This window comes from Lynx rufus, unplaced genomic scaffold (assembly GCF_022079265.1).
Source record: "Lynx rufus isolate CCGP_SWC_20201006 ecotype Redwood Valley unplaced genomic scaffold, mLynRuf1.p SCAF_6, whole genome shotgun sequence".
NCBI classification, from domain to species: domain Eukaryota; kingdom Metazoa; phylum Chordata; class Mammalia; order Carnivora; family Felidae; genus Lynx; species Lynx rufus.
Window position 1 is genome coordinate 111,529,510 of NW_025814878.1, and position 16,322 is coordinate 111,545,831.

The 16,322-nt window shown below is 55.2% G+C and overlaps 1 protein-coding gene and 1 long non-coding RNA gene across 5 annotated transcripts; one reads left to right on the forward strand and one right to left on the reverse strand.

The window, feature by feature from the left end:
* Positions 1–1,277: 1,277 nt before the first annotated feature.
* Positions 1,278–9,775, reverse strand: MAPK13 (mitogen-activated protein kinase 13). Of its 4 annotated transcripts, XM_047101443.1 has the most exons (12): positions 9,581–9,775; positions 8,592–8,721; positions 7,545–7,603; positions 4,531–4,639; positions 4,308–4,337; positions 3,872–3,919; positions 3,641–3,755; positions 3,426–3,497; positions 2,534–2,613; positions 2,188–2,266; positions 1,901–2,077; positions 1,278–1,619 (listed from the first exon to the last, which is right to left on the reverse strand). In XM_047101443.1, exons 1-12 carry the CDS (start codon positions 9,697–9,699, stop codon positions 1,537–1,539), a joined length of 1,101 nt encoding a protein of 366 aa, XP_046957399.1. In that variant the 5' UTR covers positions 9,700–9,775; the 3' UTR covers positions 1,278–1,536. The 4 variants fall into 4 exon arrangements, with proteins under 4 accessions (XP_046957399.1, XP_046957400.1, XP_046957397.1 ...); XM_047101444.1 differs by lacking the exon at positions 4,308–4,337; XM_047101441.1 differs by lacking the exons at positions 7,545–7,603; positions 8,592–8,721; positions 9,581–9,775 and having other exon boundaries at positions 4,531–5,320.
* A 2,677-nt stretch (positions 9,776–12,452) lies between these two features.
* Positions 12,453–15,888, forward strand: LOC124528016 (uncharacterized). The gene is made up of 3 exons (XR_006966053.1): positions 12,453–12,913; positions 13,251–13,597; positions 15,614–15,888. It is a non-coding gene; the product is annotated as an uncharacterized LOC124528016 (long non-coding RNA).
* Positions 15,889–16,322: the final 434 nt, after the last annotated feature.

The following is a 16,322-nucleotide window of genomic DNA, read 5'->3' on the forward strand; positions in this document are numbered from 1 at the left end:
TAAAGTCTATGGTGTACTTGAGGGTTCACCCTGTGGTGTTCAGTTCTGCTGGTTTTCACTAATGTATGATGTGATGTGTCCACCATTATAGTCTCAGAACAGTTTCACCCCCCTAAAAGTGCCCTGGGCCTCAGTCTTCACTTCTGTAAATGAGTGTGTGAAGCCCATGTAAGTCCCCGGTTGCAGGCCTCTTGACAAATGGTACTGAACCCAACGAAATGTCTTTCTAAATAAGGTCTGGCGCCCATCAGAATCCCTGGGCATGGGTCAGGGAGGTCTTCATTAAATGTTCTCAGGTCTCAGCTTCAGACCTGCTAAATCAGAGTGTCTGGGGTAGGGCCCAGGAATCTGCATTTAACCCCAGGCCCCAGGGCTGGAACAAGGCCAGGCCCCTGGCTCCTTCCCTGTGCGTGGGAATTTGTTCTTGCCAAAGCTCTTCAAATGTAAACAGAAAAATCCTATCCACTGTCAGGTTAAAGCTCGGGAGAGATGTATCATTCCCAAGAGGAGGCCGGAGTGGAACAGTTTTCCAGAAAGCCCGGAAAAAGCCCGTTTCTGCCTTCTGCAGCTCCCAGTCAGCAAGCCTGCTATTGTTTCGTATCTTGATTGCTTATCACTCACCCAAAATAACCTGCATGTAATGTCTCACCAGCTGCAGCTCTCTGCAACTCCCTTAATTTAGCAGCCAAACACGTCTGGCTCGGCAACAGAGCTCGGGGCCCACGAAGGAGCCCCTCCCTCGTGGCCATCGGTAGTGGGTCCAGTAGTGTCCTCCCTGAATCCATGTCCATCCAGAACCTCAGAATGTGACCTTATTTGAAAACAGGGTCCCGGTAGATGTAATTAGCAAGGACCGAGATGAGATCAGACAGGATTAGGGTGAGCCCTAAATTCAATCACTGGTGTTCTTATAAGAACAGGCGAGGCCAGACAGATACGCGGAGGGCAACAGGCCATGTGAAGACAGGGGCAGAGACTGGAGTGATGTAACTGCAAGCCAAGGAACACCAACGGTTCCAGAAGCCACCAGCAGCTGAAGAGAAGCAAGGGAGGATTCTGCTCTGAATCTTCAGAGGGAACATGGCTCCTCCGACACCTTGATTTCAGACTTCCTGCGAGCAGAGCTGTGAGGGCATAAAGTCCTGCTGTTTTAGGCCATCTGGTTTGTGGGGATTTGTCACAGCAGCCTTAGCAAACGAACAAGCCTTCACTGCCCAGACCCCCTGCCCTGGCTCAGTCCACCCCTCAGCCCGAAAGAAGGACCCCCACACATAGGCGACTCTCCAGACTGGCATTTTAATGTGGCTGGTTGTGATCAGAGCTGTTTTCTCCCAGCCAACATCCCTGAATTCTGCATGTACTAGGCCTGTTTCCTACCACAAGGACAAGGGCCCTGTGTCCTCCGCCTGGAAGGCTATAATCCAAGAAGAGCTGAAACTGTAGTAGTGACAAACAGACATCGGTCCCAGGGGCAGTGTCTGGCAGGTGGTGCCGGGTGGTGGTCCCTGGGCTCAGCTAAGGGTGAGGCTGGGCAGGTCACTGCAGCTTCATGCCACACCGGCGCCGTGAGTCCTTCCGGGCAATGGGGCTGAAGTTCACAATCTCCTTGTAGATGTGCTCTGAGAAACACAGGGTGGCCCGAGGTGTGAGGTGGGGGGGGGGGGGGGCGGGTACCCAGAGCAAAAGAGAGGCCCCCTCCCCGGATGTAACGTGGAGCAGAAGTCAGCTCAGGGAGTAAGAAATGCACACAGGAGACAATATCTGCTCAGAGAGAAGGAGGTGTTGATAGTGATCCAGGAGAGCGGTGGGGCCGCCAGAGGCCACGCATGGAAACCGTGGAGGCAAAGGAGAGAGAGGCTGCAGGCAGAGAGCGGACGAACCCGAGGCCCCCAGCTCTTACGCTTCCATTCATCCACTGTGAGTTTCTCATGTTCTAAGGAGTCATCAAATGGCTGCGGGGCCTCTGTCTCCTCCTCTGGGTCTCGGAAGGGTTCAAAGAAGGGGTGGGCGAGGGCCTGCGAGGCCGTCAGACGCTTGTCCACGTCCAGCTCCAACATCTTCTCTAGCAGGTCTGTGGCTGCAGCGACAGAACACTCATCTCACATCCCAGGCCTGGGAGAGCCCGCCCGCTGGGACAGACGTCAGAGGCCCGTCAGAGACCCGTGGAAGGCAGGGCCCAAGACTCACCCTGGGGGCTGGCCCGTGGGAAGAGCTGAGAGAAATCCTTCTTGGGGCTCTGTGGCAGGGACTGGATGTAGGATTTGGCCTGGAAGACAGAGAAGCACTGAGTAATCTCCATCTGTCAGCCCCTCGGGCTCAGGACTTGGGGTACAGAGCAGGGGGGACCCCAGAAACGCCCCGGAACCGGGCTAAAGGCTCAGGCCAAAGCCCAAAGTGGGATGAAGGCAAGAGCATCTGCCAGGGCAAGAAGGAGGCAACGGGGGAGCCCTCCTTCCCAAAGGCCCACAGCCCACGTGACCCCTGGTTAGCCAAGTGCACAGCCGAGGCCAGTCTAGACCCATTTGCCACTCACTGCTTTGTCATTCAACTTCTGCACAAACTCTGCACCCGGCACCCCGGTCACTTTCAGGATCTGGGACAGCTGGTCCAGGTCTTGGCAGTGGGTTAAGGCTCTGCCTCACTCTCTGCTGGTAGATCTGAGGCTGCCCTTCCCGCCGCCCTTCCGTCACTCCCACCCAGGCCCCGTGGCAACGAGCCAGGCTCCAGACGTGCCTTCCTTCCGGAGAGGACACAGGTCTCTGGAAGGCTTCCCACCCACCAGGCTGGGTTAAGAGTCCTTCGCCACAAATGTTCCTGGATACGACCCCTTTCCAGCTCCCGTCCCGCCCAGCCACCTTCATCCCTTTCTTCATCACCATCCCCCCTGCCGCACACTGAGTTCGGCAGTGCAGACTCCACATATTCTCCTCCTGCACAGCACACAGGGACTCAATTAGTGTGTGTGATGCCAAAGCATGATGTATTTTCTACATGGTGCCGGAATGACAGGTGGTGCTTTTCATCAATTCCCTTACCTGCATTTTAAAATTGTTCTAGAGTCGGAGGGCACCCGGGTGGCTCAGTCAGTTAAGCATTTGACTTTTGATTTCAGCTCAGGTCATGATCTTGTGGTTCATGAGCTCAAGCCCTGCATCAGGCTCTGCACTCTCAGTGCAAAGCCTGCTTGGGATTCTCTCTCTCTCTCTCTCTCTCTCTCTCTCCCTCTGTCTCCCTCTCTGCCCCTCCCCTGCTCTCTCTCTCTCAAAAATAAATAAATAAGCATTTAAAATAAAATAATACAGTTGTTCTAGAGTGAGCAGGTACCACTTCTGCAATAACAACAAAAAAAGAGGGATTAAAGTAATAAAGTGTCTGTTGAAGGAATGAATCCCTGGATGGAGGTGGGCTTTTCCAGCAAAGGATACAATCTTTCCCCTTGAACAGAGTTTTCCCGGTCAGCATCTCTGCCATGATACAGCCCACAGACCAGATGTCCACTGCAGAGGGAGGGAGGAAGCATCACCTGGACCAGCTGACCAGGACCCGGCAGTCAGTCAACCCAAAGGAACTACAACGGCCCTGGAGAAGCTTCCAGAGAAGATCCCCAGCCCCTGCCACCCCCGAGCAGCTGGCCACTGACCAGTCTGGTTGTAGTGCATCCAGCTGAGGATCACCTCAGGGGCCCGGTACCAGCGGGTCACCACATAGCCGGTCATCTCAGCATCTGCGTGCCGGGCCAGCCCAAAATCCAAGATCTATGACTCGCGGGACAGAGGGACAAAGAGTTGCTGCAGACAGTCCTGGAGCAGCTTTTGGGGGCTCCCAGGGGAGAGGGGCCCACCCCAACCCGCCCCAGCCCACGCCCACTCACCTTCAGCTCACAGTCCTCGTTTACGGCCAGGTTGCCCGGCTTCAGGTCCTAGATGAGAGGAGAGAGGAAGCACTGGGCCAAGAGGCAGAGATGGGAGCCTGCCCCCGCCCCTCTCTGGGTGTCGGTCTTCTCGTGTGTAAAATGACGGCTGCACCAGGTGTCCTCCTGGGCCCATCCAGCTCTAAGATACTCCTGATTCCTGGAGCCTGAAACAGCTCAAGGCTTGCTTCGTTTGCAGCACCCAGAAAGTTCCCCAGAACACAACGTTCTTCTGAGCAGGCCTTCCTGGGCCAAGGCTGGGGGGGAAAAATCCACACGCCAGGTTCCAGAGGACTCTCGCCTCCCCACTCCTTTCCTCCTCCCCGGCTGTGGAGAATCCTTCCACGGTGCGGAGGGTGGAGGGGCCTCTGAGCACCGGAGCAGAGAGAGCACTCACCCTGTGGACGACCCCAGCTGAGTGGATGTACTGTGTGAGAGAGAGGGAGAGAGTGCGAAGGGTGAGTCCAGAACCCGGCTTCCACACCAGGTGGTTCAGGCTGGCTCCAAACCTCCTCTTCCCTGTCACAGGGTGCTCTCCCAGCCCCCAAGTCCTGGTGTTCTCCAAACCTCAGGTGTCAACACCAAGGCGCCCCCCTCGCGGGGTCCGGGCCCCCACGCACCTTAAGACCCTTGAGCATCTGATACACCAGGTACTGGATCTTGTCCTCACTGAACTCCATCCCCATGATCTTCTGCAGGTCTGTCTGCATGAAGGGCATCACCAGGTAGCTGCAAGGCACGAGAGCTTCTTGACAGTCCCCGGTCCCGCCCAGCCCCAGGCCTGAGATCACAGGAGGTGCAAAGGAGCTGGGGCAGAGCCCAGGCCTTAGAGGTGGCCTCCGTGTGCAAGAACCAGCCCCCGCCATAGCCAGCCGGACCTCCACACGGGCCTCCTGGCTTCTGGCCCCCAGCCTGGCCACGGTGGCCACCCAGCTGGCAGAGCTCAGGGCAAGCATTCTAGCTGGAGCGTGCTCAGGAAAACCAAATGGAGCTGTGTTCCCTCTCTTCAAAGGTGCCCTCGCCTTGCCCCCCTCCACGCCCCACAGAAAGCCACAGCTGTGACTTAGAAACATCTGCCAGAGTTCCCCTCTGCTTCTGTTCAAATACTTTTTCCCCCAGAGGGTCATGCCCAGCTGGGAGAACTCCACAAACAACCAAGGATGTGTGCCCTTCCAAGAAGGAAATAATAAAACATTTTATTTTTATTATTATAGAAGGGCAGAAGAAGGAAGAAGGAGTAGCTGAGCCATTGTACCTTCCTGTGGGATTGCAAAACAGGTCAAGGTCAGCAAAATATAGCTGTTGCTCAAGGTAGTAACAGCAACGTCCAGAACAAAATGTGATTTAAAAAGGAATATCAAAGGGGTGCCTGGGTGGCTCAGTCAGTTAAGCATCCGACTCTTGATTTCTACTCAGGTCACGATCTCCCGATTTGTGAGATCGAGCCCTGCATCGGGTTCTGCGCTGACAGCACGGAGCCTGCTTGGGATTCTCTTCCTCTGCTCCTCCCCATCTTGCTCTCTCTCTCTCTCTCAAAATAAATAAATAAACTTAAAAACAATTTTTAAAAAGGAATATTAAAAAAAAAAAAAGGATGTGATGAAGGCCATCTCTATGAGCCTGTGATTTTCTGAAACTTTCTTTTACCTGATCATCTGCCCTCCCCCATGGGGGACCCTGCTTCATGCACAGTCCCCTCCCCAGTGTTGTCTTTCACCTCTACATGGACCCTGGTTCTTTCTTCTCTGGTGACAAACTTGAAGTCTCACCATGCTAGAACCACCTTCCCTTGACTTGGTTCTTCAAATAACTACCCTTTCTCCTTCCTTCCCTCCCCAGCCAAACTTCTAGAAAGAGTGGTCCACACCTCTTGACCCACTGCCTTAACTTCCAATCCCTTAACAATCTGGTGTCTGCTTCTGCTCCTCCGAAGCGGCTCAGATCAAGATCACCAATGACCGCCCCCCTCCCCACACACACACCTGTGGCTCCCTTTCTTCCTATTGGACCTCTTGCAGTCTGACACCTCCTCAAGATTCTCTGTTGATCTCTTAATCAACAGTATTATACCATGTTCTACCCTAGCCCAGACCTTCCTGGGCTCCAGATGTGTTTGCAACTGCTGATTAAACACTGGAACGTTCAGAGGCTCCTCAAAAGTAGTGTCCAAAATGGAGTTCGTTCTTTCTCCCAACGTCTGTTCTTCCTCCACTTTGTATTTCAAGCAGGAGCCTGGCATCTTGACCTACACCCCCCTCTCCCAGCCACTGCGTCCCAACAGATAGGGCCTTTTGACAGGTCTCAGGTCTGCTCTTTGGCATCCCATCACCTCTGCCTTATTTAGATCAAGGTCTGGGTCTGGGACACTACTCTCCAGGCTCTCTCTCCCGCCACAGTGCACCCCAAAATCTTATCTGACCACATCACCCCAATGTTCAAATCCTCCCTGGACTTGAGGCTGCCTGTGGGATCAAGTGTGGACTCTGCCCTTGACCAAACCAGCCACTGGCCTTCACTAGCCACAGTGAACTTATCAATATCGCCCCAACGGTCCAGTCTCTTTCATGCACCATGGCCTTTGTCCATGCAGTTCCTTCTGCCCAGGATGCTTTTAGCACCTTTACTGCAGGCAAACATCTACTCACCCTTTGGGGTTGAGTTCAAGCTTCCTCTGTGAAGCCCCCTGAGGCAGCATACAGTCCCCAGCACTTGACCATACATAGAGCACCGACCACACTACTGTGAGTATTCATTTAGAGACTACACCCCCACCCTTCCTGGGGGGCTGGTCCACTTTAAATTCCCCACGTTAAGCCCAGCAGCTGGCTTTATAGGAAAAAAAACTCCATTCGGAATCACTGCATTAAATTTAAAACAAAAGCATCCTAACAAAAAGACCTTCAGCTGCATTTGAAATAGGGTCAGTTCAGGGAGCCTGGGTGGCCCAGTCAGTTGAGCATCTATATGACTCTAGATTTCGGCTTAGGTCATGATCCCACAGTTCGTGAGTTTGAGCCCCGCGTGGGGCTCTACAAGGACAGCATGAAGCCTGCTTGGGATTCTCTCTCTCCTCTCTCTGCCCCTCCTCCTGCTTTTGCTCTCTCTCTCTCTCTCTCTCTCAAAAATAAATAAGTAAACTTAAAAAAAAGAAAGAAAGATTGGGAAAAAAAGAAAGACTCCATCTTCCTAAAGATTCCTACGTTTTAGACCAGGCACTCGTCTAAATTTTCTGGTTTTATGTGACTGTCAAACACCCCGTCAGCCAGAGGCAGCCAAGCCTTCCCGCTCCTCGCTCCATGCCCAGACCCACACCTGGGACCCCACAGAATGGCGAGGTAAGCCAGTGCAGATCCTGTGAGGACTGGCAATGAGGTCTTGGTTGTATTAAAGCGGGTAGTAAGCGAAGCCGACAAGCAGACAGCTCTGTGTCAGTCAAGGACCCCGCTAAGCCCCTCCCACCTCTTCCTGCCTGCCTTTCTCTCCACCCTTGGCTGGATCTAGTGAGGGCCCAAAGGGACTAACAGGACAGGAAGCCCCCTACCCAGAAGAGAGAAATCTGGACTCTCCCCCAGCTTGCTCCCGAGGGGCAAGTAAGGCCTGCAGATGCCCCGGAACCCAGTGCAGCCCAACTCACAAGTCATGGAAGCCGCGCAGGGAGGAGGCTGGGGTGAAGACATCCAGGAGCCCGATGACCTGGGGAGAAGGTTGTCAGTGAGGCTGGGCAGCCGCCACAGCCCTCTCTCCCCCCAGCCCTGGGGCCCTAGCCATGCCTATGACCACCAGCCCTTTCCTAATACACCGTCTCCAGCAGGAGGCAGGCTCCTGGCCTTCTCAGAAGCAGTAAAAAGGGCAGAAGAGGAATCCAGGGGCAAGATCACCCATGGCTGGGGGCCATGGGGAGGGGCTGGCTGAAGAGCAACGGGGCTTAAAACATGCCCAATGTTTTGAAATCATTATTTGAAATGTTCACCCTCCAACCTAGGTATCCTGTTCCAAAGCCCAGTTGCTAGGCCCAGAGCTGGGTGACTAGCTTTCCCAGCTGCTTCTGTCAGACAAGATGCTCTCATAATTCTGCACTGAGGCCCCAGAGCCTAGGTTCAAATCCCAGCTCTGCCACTGACTAACCATATGACCTCTTAGTCTTTCTGTGCCTCAGTTTCCTCTTCTGTACCTGGGAGTAATAGCACTTAACTCTTGTAATACGGTGAGGATTAACAAGTCAGCTTCTGCAAAGCTCCGAGAAGAGCACTTGGCACACAGTAGGTGCTCAACTGTCTGTGGTTATTGTTGTTATTATCAGGGCCACGTGTGCAAATACATTAATCAGGATGGAGGGCACCACAGCTCTGAGACCTCAGAACAAATGACAAAGCGCCTCTGTGCCCATGCAACAGTATGTTTGCACCTCGCAAAGCTCCTTTTGCTCCACTGCCAAAACTACCCTTTTCACCCTTCCTGGGAAGTAGGCAGGGCAGGTCCTGGCGCCTCGCTTTAATGAGGTGAGGAACAAGAGTGGGAGGGGCAGGGAGGAGAGTCCCCTTCTCCTGGCCCTGTCCTGAGCTCCCTGCACCCCTCAGGCCGGCGCCCTCCCCCCCGCCCCACACACAGGGAGGGACCTGGTCAGGACGCCTCCCTGGCTCCCCCTCCCCTTCTCCGGAGCAGCCCCCAGGCCCAGCCCTACATTCTCATGCTGCATGTGCTTCAGCAGGCGCAGCTCTCGGTAGGCCCGCTTGGCAAAGATCTCCGACTGGAAGGGCCGGCTCAGCTTCTTGATGGCCACCTTCTCCCCTGACCGCTTGTCGATGGCGGAGCTGTAGGGCACAGACAGGTGAGGGGGCTGTGGCTTTCCTGCCCAGCAGCCCCCACTCCACATCCCGGGTGGAACCTCCCAGGTCACTGGTGGGAGTCCAGGCCATCCACCCCCCCCCCAAAAAAATCCCTCCTGGCCAGGGGGCTAGGCTGGGAGGCATGGAGCCCGCCCCCCCCCCCGGGGACATGGGGGAGCAGCCTCAGGTACAGTGACAGGTCAGAGGTGTCAGAGGGGACCGGCAGTAACTGACAGGGGTGCACGGAGCCTGGCGATACACAAGTTAATGCCAACAGGATCCAAAACCTGGAGGGAAGCTCACTCTTTGCAACTTGGCAAGTCACTTCTCCCTCTTTGGGCCTCAGTGTGCCCACTTGTAACATCAGGAATTCACCTGGATGAACTCCGGGGTCCCCTATAAGGTTCAAGTCCTGGAGAACCAGACCCAGTCCTAATTCAATCCACAGAGACCCCGCAAAGTGAGAAAAGTGAGATGGCGCCTGTAGTGGCCTCAGGCCAGCCTCTGCCAGCCTCTGCCAGCCTGAGGCTTCTTGCTCATACTCCGCTGCCCAGTCGCCTCCTCCCAGCTCCAAGCGCTGGGCTCAGGAAGAGCCCCTGCGAGGGCCTTCCAAGCCCGCAGGGACTCTGGGCCTTGGGGTCCTCGCTCAAGGTGGTTGGGCGAGCGGCCCCGAGGGCCCAGCGGCGGAGGGGACCCCCAAGGCGGGTCTGGGAAGGGATGCACTGGCCCGGCTTGTCCGGGAGGCTCCACCTGCGTCCCCGTGCCTATGCGCCCATCACGTGTCCGGTCCGACGCCCCGCGCCCCCCGCGCCCCCCTGCGGCGCGCAGGCCCGGGGGCTCTCACCACACGGCGCCATAGGCCCCGCTGCCTACGTGCGTCGGCGACACGTAGGTCTTGGGCAGCTCCCAGGCGGTCTTGTTGACGTCCTGCTTGTAGAAGCCCTTTTTCCGGGTGAAGCTCATCCCGGGCACCCAATCTCGGTGGCCCCGGCGCGGCGCCTGGGTTCGCGGCCCGCCGGGCTCCCGGCACCCGGCCCCCGCTCGCGGTCACGGCCCGGCCCGCCCCGCCGCCAGCTCCTCCCCCGCGCGAGGGCGGGGTGCCGGCTCGCCCAGGTGCGCGGTGCAAGGCCACGCCCGGGCCTGCCCGACGGCCCAGGCGGTGTGGGGACGCGGCGGGAGACCCAGCCGGGGCGGCAGGTGCGCTGCCCTGCAGGGGCGGCGGGGGGCGGTGCAGGGGCGGCGCTGGCGGCCTGGTGGACCCCAGGGCGTCCCGCGTAGGGCGGAGCGGGACACCACAGGGTCCCCTAGGTCCTTCCAGCCCGGGACTCGGCAGGAAGATCTGCCTGGGGCTGGTGAAGACAATTTTGGAAAAGCAAAACCACACCCCACAACTTTTTGATTGTGGAAAGTTTCAAAAATGCACGAAAGTAGAATAGCCCAGTGCTTCTCACATTTGAACGTGCTCACGAATCCCCTGGGGATTTTATTTTATTAAAATACAGTTTCTGATTCAGTTGATCTGGGGTGGAGCCAAGATTCTGCATTTCTAACCCGCTCCGGGGCTCTCTGGACGGCACTTCGTCGGTGAGGTTCTAGTGAACCTGAATGACCCCAATCCTTCAGCTGCAACAATGATATCAACTCTTAGTCAATTTTGTTTTCCATCATTTTGAAGCAAAACTAGGCCTTATATAATTTCATAAATATTTTTTGTATTCCTAAAAGATAAGAACTACTCTTTAAAAAAATGTTGTTATTTTTGAGAGAGAGAGAGACAGAGTGTGTGTGGGGGGGGGGGGAGAGGGGGGAGCTCCAGAGAGAGAGGGAGACACAGAATCCGAATCAGGCTCTCAGCAGGCTCCCAGCTGTCAGCTCAGAGCCAGATGTGGGGCTCGGACCCACGAACCCTAAGATCAGGACCTGAGCTGAAGTCAGAGGCTTAACCATCTGAGCCACCACGTGCCCCTAAAAGTTATGGACTACTCTTAAAACATAACCACAATATCATTTTTACACTTAAAATTAACAACGGGAATTCTGTAGCATCAACTATCCAGTCCAGGCTCAAATTTCCAGTTGGACAGTTTTTTGTGACCTCCTACTGCCCCATGAGGGCAATGATAAGCCAGGGCCTTCTGCCACCTGTGTCTGGTGGCTCATGAAGCCTGAAGAAGATTCTGTGCTGGAATTAAAGCACGGAGGCCTCCCAGGAAGCGGGGGTGGCGGGGTGGGCAGAGAATAACCACAAGAGGTCCACATGCCTGACTTATCTTAAACTGCACTGGCCTGGGGAAGGGGTGGGGACCTCTCCCTCCACGTTGTCAAAAGGAGAGAGGGTGTCTTGGAGAAGGAAAGCAACTTGCTTGTGGCCTACAGCAAGCTGGGGGTCCTCACTAGGGAGTCTGCAGGCCCCAAATCCTGTGCCACAGTCCCTCCCACAGAGTTGTGCAAGTTATGCAGCATCGGGCACGGTCTGGAAAACCACCGCAGGGTGAGGACTGTGCAGAGATCCCACAGAAGTGCCCAACAGGCATTGCAGGTAAGGAATCTGCCTTATTCATGTCCGGCACACGGTAGGAGATCGAAAACTGTAGTGAGAATGAAACGGAATGGAAAAATCAGCCCATTCGAAGTGAAAAGATATTTACTGAACACTTGTGTTTGCCATGTGCCAGTCATTATTCTAAGTGTTTTACGTAGACAACTCCCTTAACCCTGGTAAGAGGTCTGTGAGTCAGTACGATTATTATCCTCATGATAGAGATGAGGAACCTGAGGTACAGAGAGGTTAAGTAACTCGCTGAAGGTTGCACAGCCGGCAAGGGGCAGAGCTGGGTTGAAGAAGTGAGCACAGGGGCACCTGGTTAAGTGTCCCATTTTTGATTTCCGGTCAGGTCATGATCTCACGAGTTCGTGGGTTCGGGCCCCACATCAGGCTCTGTGCTGACAGAAGAGATCCTGCTTGGGATTCTTCCTCTCTCTGCCCCTCCCTGGCTTGAGCTGTGTCTCTCAAAATGAATCAATAAAAAGTTAAAAAAAAAAAAAGTGAGCTATGGTTCTAGAGGCTATGTTCTCAGCTCCAAGTCTATGCAGCGTCTCGGGGTTGAGAGGCCTTGCTTCTTAAAGGAGATGGTCTGCATTCCCAATCATCCCCCTCACTCACATCGTGAGGACATGTCTACTGATCAAACCATGTCTTCCTCCGCACATCCTGTACTAGGGTGTCCGGCATATTCCCCACCCTCCCTGCCCCATCCTCTGCTCTGGCCCTGAGACCCTGTGGGAGGAAAAGGGAAGGGGCTGTGTGCCTGGGAGGGCTGCCAGGGGAAGGCACCCTGACGCTGAGGCTGGGGTGACGTCCTGGAAGCCAGAGTTCAGGACTGGGCGCGGGCAAGACAGAATTGTCCGGGGGACCGAGATTTCCTTCTGGGTTGAGGATCCAGTTCCCCAGGGTGGGGACTAGGCTTCTGACTCTCCCGTATGTGTCAATCACCTGAGCGTGACAGAGGTGAGCCCAGAAAGGTGAGGAACACCGGGGCTCCTGCCCAGGTGGGCACAACCCCACGAGGGCGCGAGCTGGCCACTCAGGCTGTGGCTCTGGGTGCCTCTGAAGCAATGGTCAGGAAGTGACTCAGGCCTCAGACTGATGACACTGACCCCCGCCCCCTCGGGCCCCAGCTGGGCCTGTGTTTACTCAGCAGCCGGGCGGCCTCGGACAGAAATGCCTTGGAGGATCCAGGCTGGGAAGTCACACGTGGGAGAGCAGTCACAGGGGGTGACTGAGGACGTCCTGGGTGCTCCCTCCTGCCGCCCCAGGGCTCTCTTCTCTTTCAGCCCCAAGACCCCCCTGCTCTTCTCCTCCCAGATGCTTGGCCCTGTGTTGTCATGTTAGTTTCTGCCTTCTCGAGGCCGAGGCAAGGGCGTTAGCAAAACAACTTTGGAACGTGACCTGGCTTTCCACCCTGACTCTGCACTACCAGCTGTGTGGCCCTGGGCAGAGCCACCGCCCCTGTCTGGGTCTCAGTGCCCTCCTTGTAAAGCAGAAGTGAAAGGAAAGCAGGGCAAACATATCTGAAGAGTCCTGGGAGTGTATCACCCCACATGCCCGACCAGGTGGGGACCGTCGGCGCCTCCAGCCAGAGATCACTCGAAACATACCTGGGAGTGAACAAGCCAGGTCTGTTACTCGTCACAGCGAGGAACGTACACCAGGGGAACCACGGGGTGTCTTGGTAGCAGGGTGCTGGAAAGGACTCGCTATAATGTTTGGGTTTGTGTTGGGCGATTGGTGTAGGGTTTCGGGAAGCAGGACTTTGATCTGGATTAGAGGCTGTCGGGAAGTGGAGGTGATTCTGTGATTGGGGATCTTACATCTTACCTCGGAGGAGGGCCAGCTAGAAAGAGGAGAGAACTTGGTCACCGGTAGAGAAGTAGTCTTTACTCGGATTAGCTGCCCGGGGGATGTTTGGTCGTTTTTGTGGCCTGGACGCTATTCACGTTTTGTCTGTTTTCAGACGTGATTCCGGAGTGCTCTTGTGTTTGTCTCAGTCCATCACGGTGGCGGATGGCCCTGTCTGTGTTCAGCGGGAGCCACACCAGGGCCTGGCTGACGGGGCCAGGCAGCTCCCGGATGTCACAGCTGCTTTGCTTTGTCGGGATGCTATCGTTCCCCCTAGGACAGATGGAGAGACCGGGGCACCTCTTGGCCAGAGTCCCACAAGACCAAGAAGGTGGTGGATGGGGTCTTCAAACCTGTTGTTCTGCTCCAGAGTCTGCACGTTTCACCACCAACTAGGCGGCCCAACACCAGGCAAGCACCTGTGCAGTGGCTGTCGCTGTAGTGTGGTCTCCCGGTGACGCTGTGAGCCTCCGGAGGGCAGGGGCATGGGTTTTGGGGGGATTGGTGACTGGTTTCTTAGAATGGAGACAAAGCCTCATGGGACATTGCGGCTGGCTGCCCGTGTCCCCTATCCTGGCCACCCAGACTCCATCTTGCCTCAGGCACACGGCCACTCAAATACTAGAGCCCCCTCTGTCCCAAACACAGGGCCGATGACTCAAACCCTCACCACAGCTGGCCAGAAGACCTCTACAAAATGAGAAACCATGATGGGCTTGCGGCTCCTGCCGGGATGAAACAGCAAGGGGGCCCCAGAGCTCTGGTTCCAGCTTTGGGAGATTCCCCTGCTCCTTAGGGACTTCCAAAACTCCACGAAACAATCAAAATGGAGACAAAGTAGGGAATTGCAGAGGGAAGGCCATGCTTGAGGGCTGCCCTGAGGCTTGTTAGCTTAGCTAGCCTTGGACAAGTTAGCCTCTCTGAGCCTCAGTTTCCTCATCTGTAAAACAGGGCTGGTAACAAGACCCACCTCACGGGACGTCACGAGGACTAAAAGACATGCTGGGAGTAGTGTCTAATTCAGTGGCTGGCACATGGTTGATGGCCCCCCAGATGCTCCTTCCCCAGTGTCGTCCAGCTTTGTCTCCCCGTACCAGACCCACACTGCTCCACCCCAGCCCCCACCCCCTGCCCCAGAAGCCACTCCCTAGGTGGCTTCTGCTCCCATCCTACTCCCTTATCATGCTTTTATTATTACTTTTAAGTGTTTATTTATTTTTGAGAGAGAGAGGGAGGGAGAGGCAGAGAGCGAGGGAGACAGAGTATGTGTGCTGACAGCAGAGAGCTCAGCTTGGGGCTCAAACTCATTAACCGTGAGATAATGACCTGAGCAGAAGTCGGACCCTTAACTGAGCCACCCAGGCTCTGCCTTTGATTATTTTTTAATGTTTGTATTTAAATTCCAGTTAGTTAACATACGGTGTACTACTAGTTTCAGGTGTAAAATATAGTGATTCAGCAGTTCCATGCAACACCCAGGGCTCAGCACAAGTGGCCTCCTTAACCCCCATCACCTGTTTCACCCATCCCCCCACCCACCTGCCCTCTGGAAACCATCAATTTGTTCTCTGTAGTTGAGAGTCTGTTTCTTGGTCCCCGCCCCCTCCGTCTTCTTTTTAACCCAGCTCCAGGACACATTGGCCCATCCACTCATTGTTTATTGCCTGCCAGATACTGATCCAGGTTCTGGGCATGTGGCCAAAAAGTAACAGATAAAGATACCCCCCCGTGGCGTGGAGCTGACATTCTAGGGGGGAAGCAGAGGGAAAACCAATGAACAAATTCTAGCGTTAGGTTGAACCACATAAAACTGCTGATATTTGACCATTTCATGGGATTCAAACAAATGTAATGTCAGGTAGCGGTAAGCACTGTGAAGAAAATACTGCCGAGTAAGGATACAAAGAGGGACGGTGGTGCTCTTTCGGGCAGGGAGTCAGGGAAGGTCCGTCTGAGGAGGCGATAGGTGAGCAACACCTGAATGTACGGAGGAGTGAGCTGTGCACATCTCCCACCTGCCTTCGAAACTTTTCCCCTGCGCTCCCCCATCTGGCCCTGCCCCGGCCACGCCCTTCTCTCAGCGTCCCTGAAGGTAGGTGAGACCAGCTCACAACACCTGGCAGCAGCTCACTGGCCCCATCTGGGTACTGGGCCATCTTCCCCAGCACCTCTTCCTCTTCTGGGGGGCTGGGCCCACTCAGGGCCTGAGCAGAACATCCATCTCAAGAACAGGACATCGGTTCCCCCTTCTCACTGGTGCCCCTCAACTGAATGAGCCTTTTTCCCAGCCACCTTCGCTCTGACGTGGTCCCCTCCCTGCCCTCAGTTTTAGCACCCCCTAGTGGAGTGCGGGGTTGGGGACAGCTCTGCTGGAGTGGCACCTCCCAGCTGGCCTTCTTGGGACCCGGAAGGTGAACTTCCCCTCCTTACACCATACACCCCTCCACTCGACCCCAACACCTGTCTCTCTTTATCCAGCCTGCACCCTTGACCCAATCCTGTGAAGATGTGGCCTGGGGCCAGCCTGGTGAGACACTCCAGGGATCCCGAGGACACTTCTCCATTTGATCTGCATTGTCCTTTGTGGTGCTCATCATAATCTCAATTAATCCACACTGTCCTCCATTGAAATGTCTGCCTCCACCACCGGACAAATGAGTCCTTGGGTCGGCAGTATCTTGGTCACTGCTGAGCCCCCAGCCCTGTGCCTACTCCACAGTAAGTGCTCAATAAACACCTAGTGAATAAACAAACCAAAGATTTTCGTCTCTTGCGGGTTCAAGAGGCAATGACCGGAATGTGGTTTGAAGACCCAAAAGGTGGAAGTGAGGAAGCAACAGTAGGGGGACCCTGCTTGAAATCAGATCCCCCGTGAAGTGTCTGGAACGTGTGGTCTCTGTTTGGTTGGACATGATCTATCCTGAAGGGGTTTTGGCTCTGCACTGTGAATTTCACTGCTCTCTGAGGCAAGGCCTAGGGGCTCTATGCTTGTGTGACCCTCCAGCTCCTACATGTGGTGGTAAAAGGCTTTTGATTAAGAACCAGGGTACACAACCTGACCTTGGGGACCTCTTCTGTCACCAACAACCTGCACCAAACTTCCATTGTAAAGCAGTCCCCCCACCCCCTACGGTCTTCGCTGCTCCCACTGACCCTGTCGAGAAGCCAGACCCTCTACCCTTTGGAA

Bases quoted from the DNA above. Each gene is read 5' to 3' on its own strand.
- MAPK13 (XM_047101441.1), bottom strand. From the start codon at position 5,037: ATGACCCTCTGGGGGAAAAAGTATTTGAACAGAAGCAGAGGGGAACTC. The intron at 3,498-3,640 runs GTCAGTGGCCAG...CTCCCTCTGCAG, and splicing joins GATGCACTACAACCAGACTG to TGGACATCTGGTCTGTGGGC. The intron at 2,078-2,187 runs GTGAGTCTTGGG...CTGTCGCTGCAG, and splicing joins CCCACGGGCCAGCCCCCAGG to CCACAGACCTGCTAGAGAAG.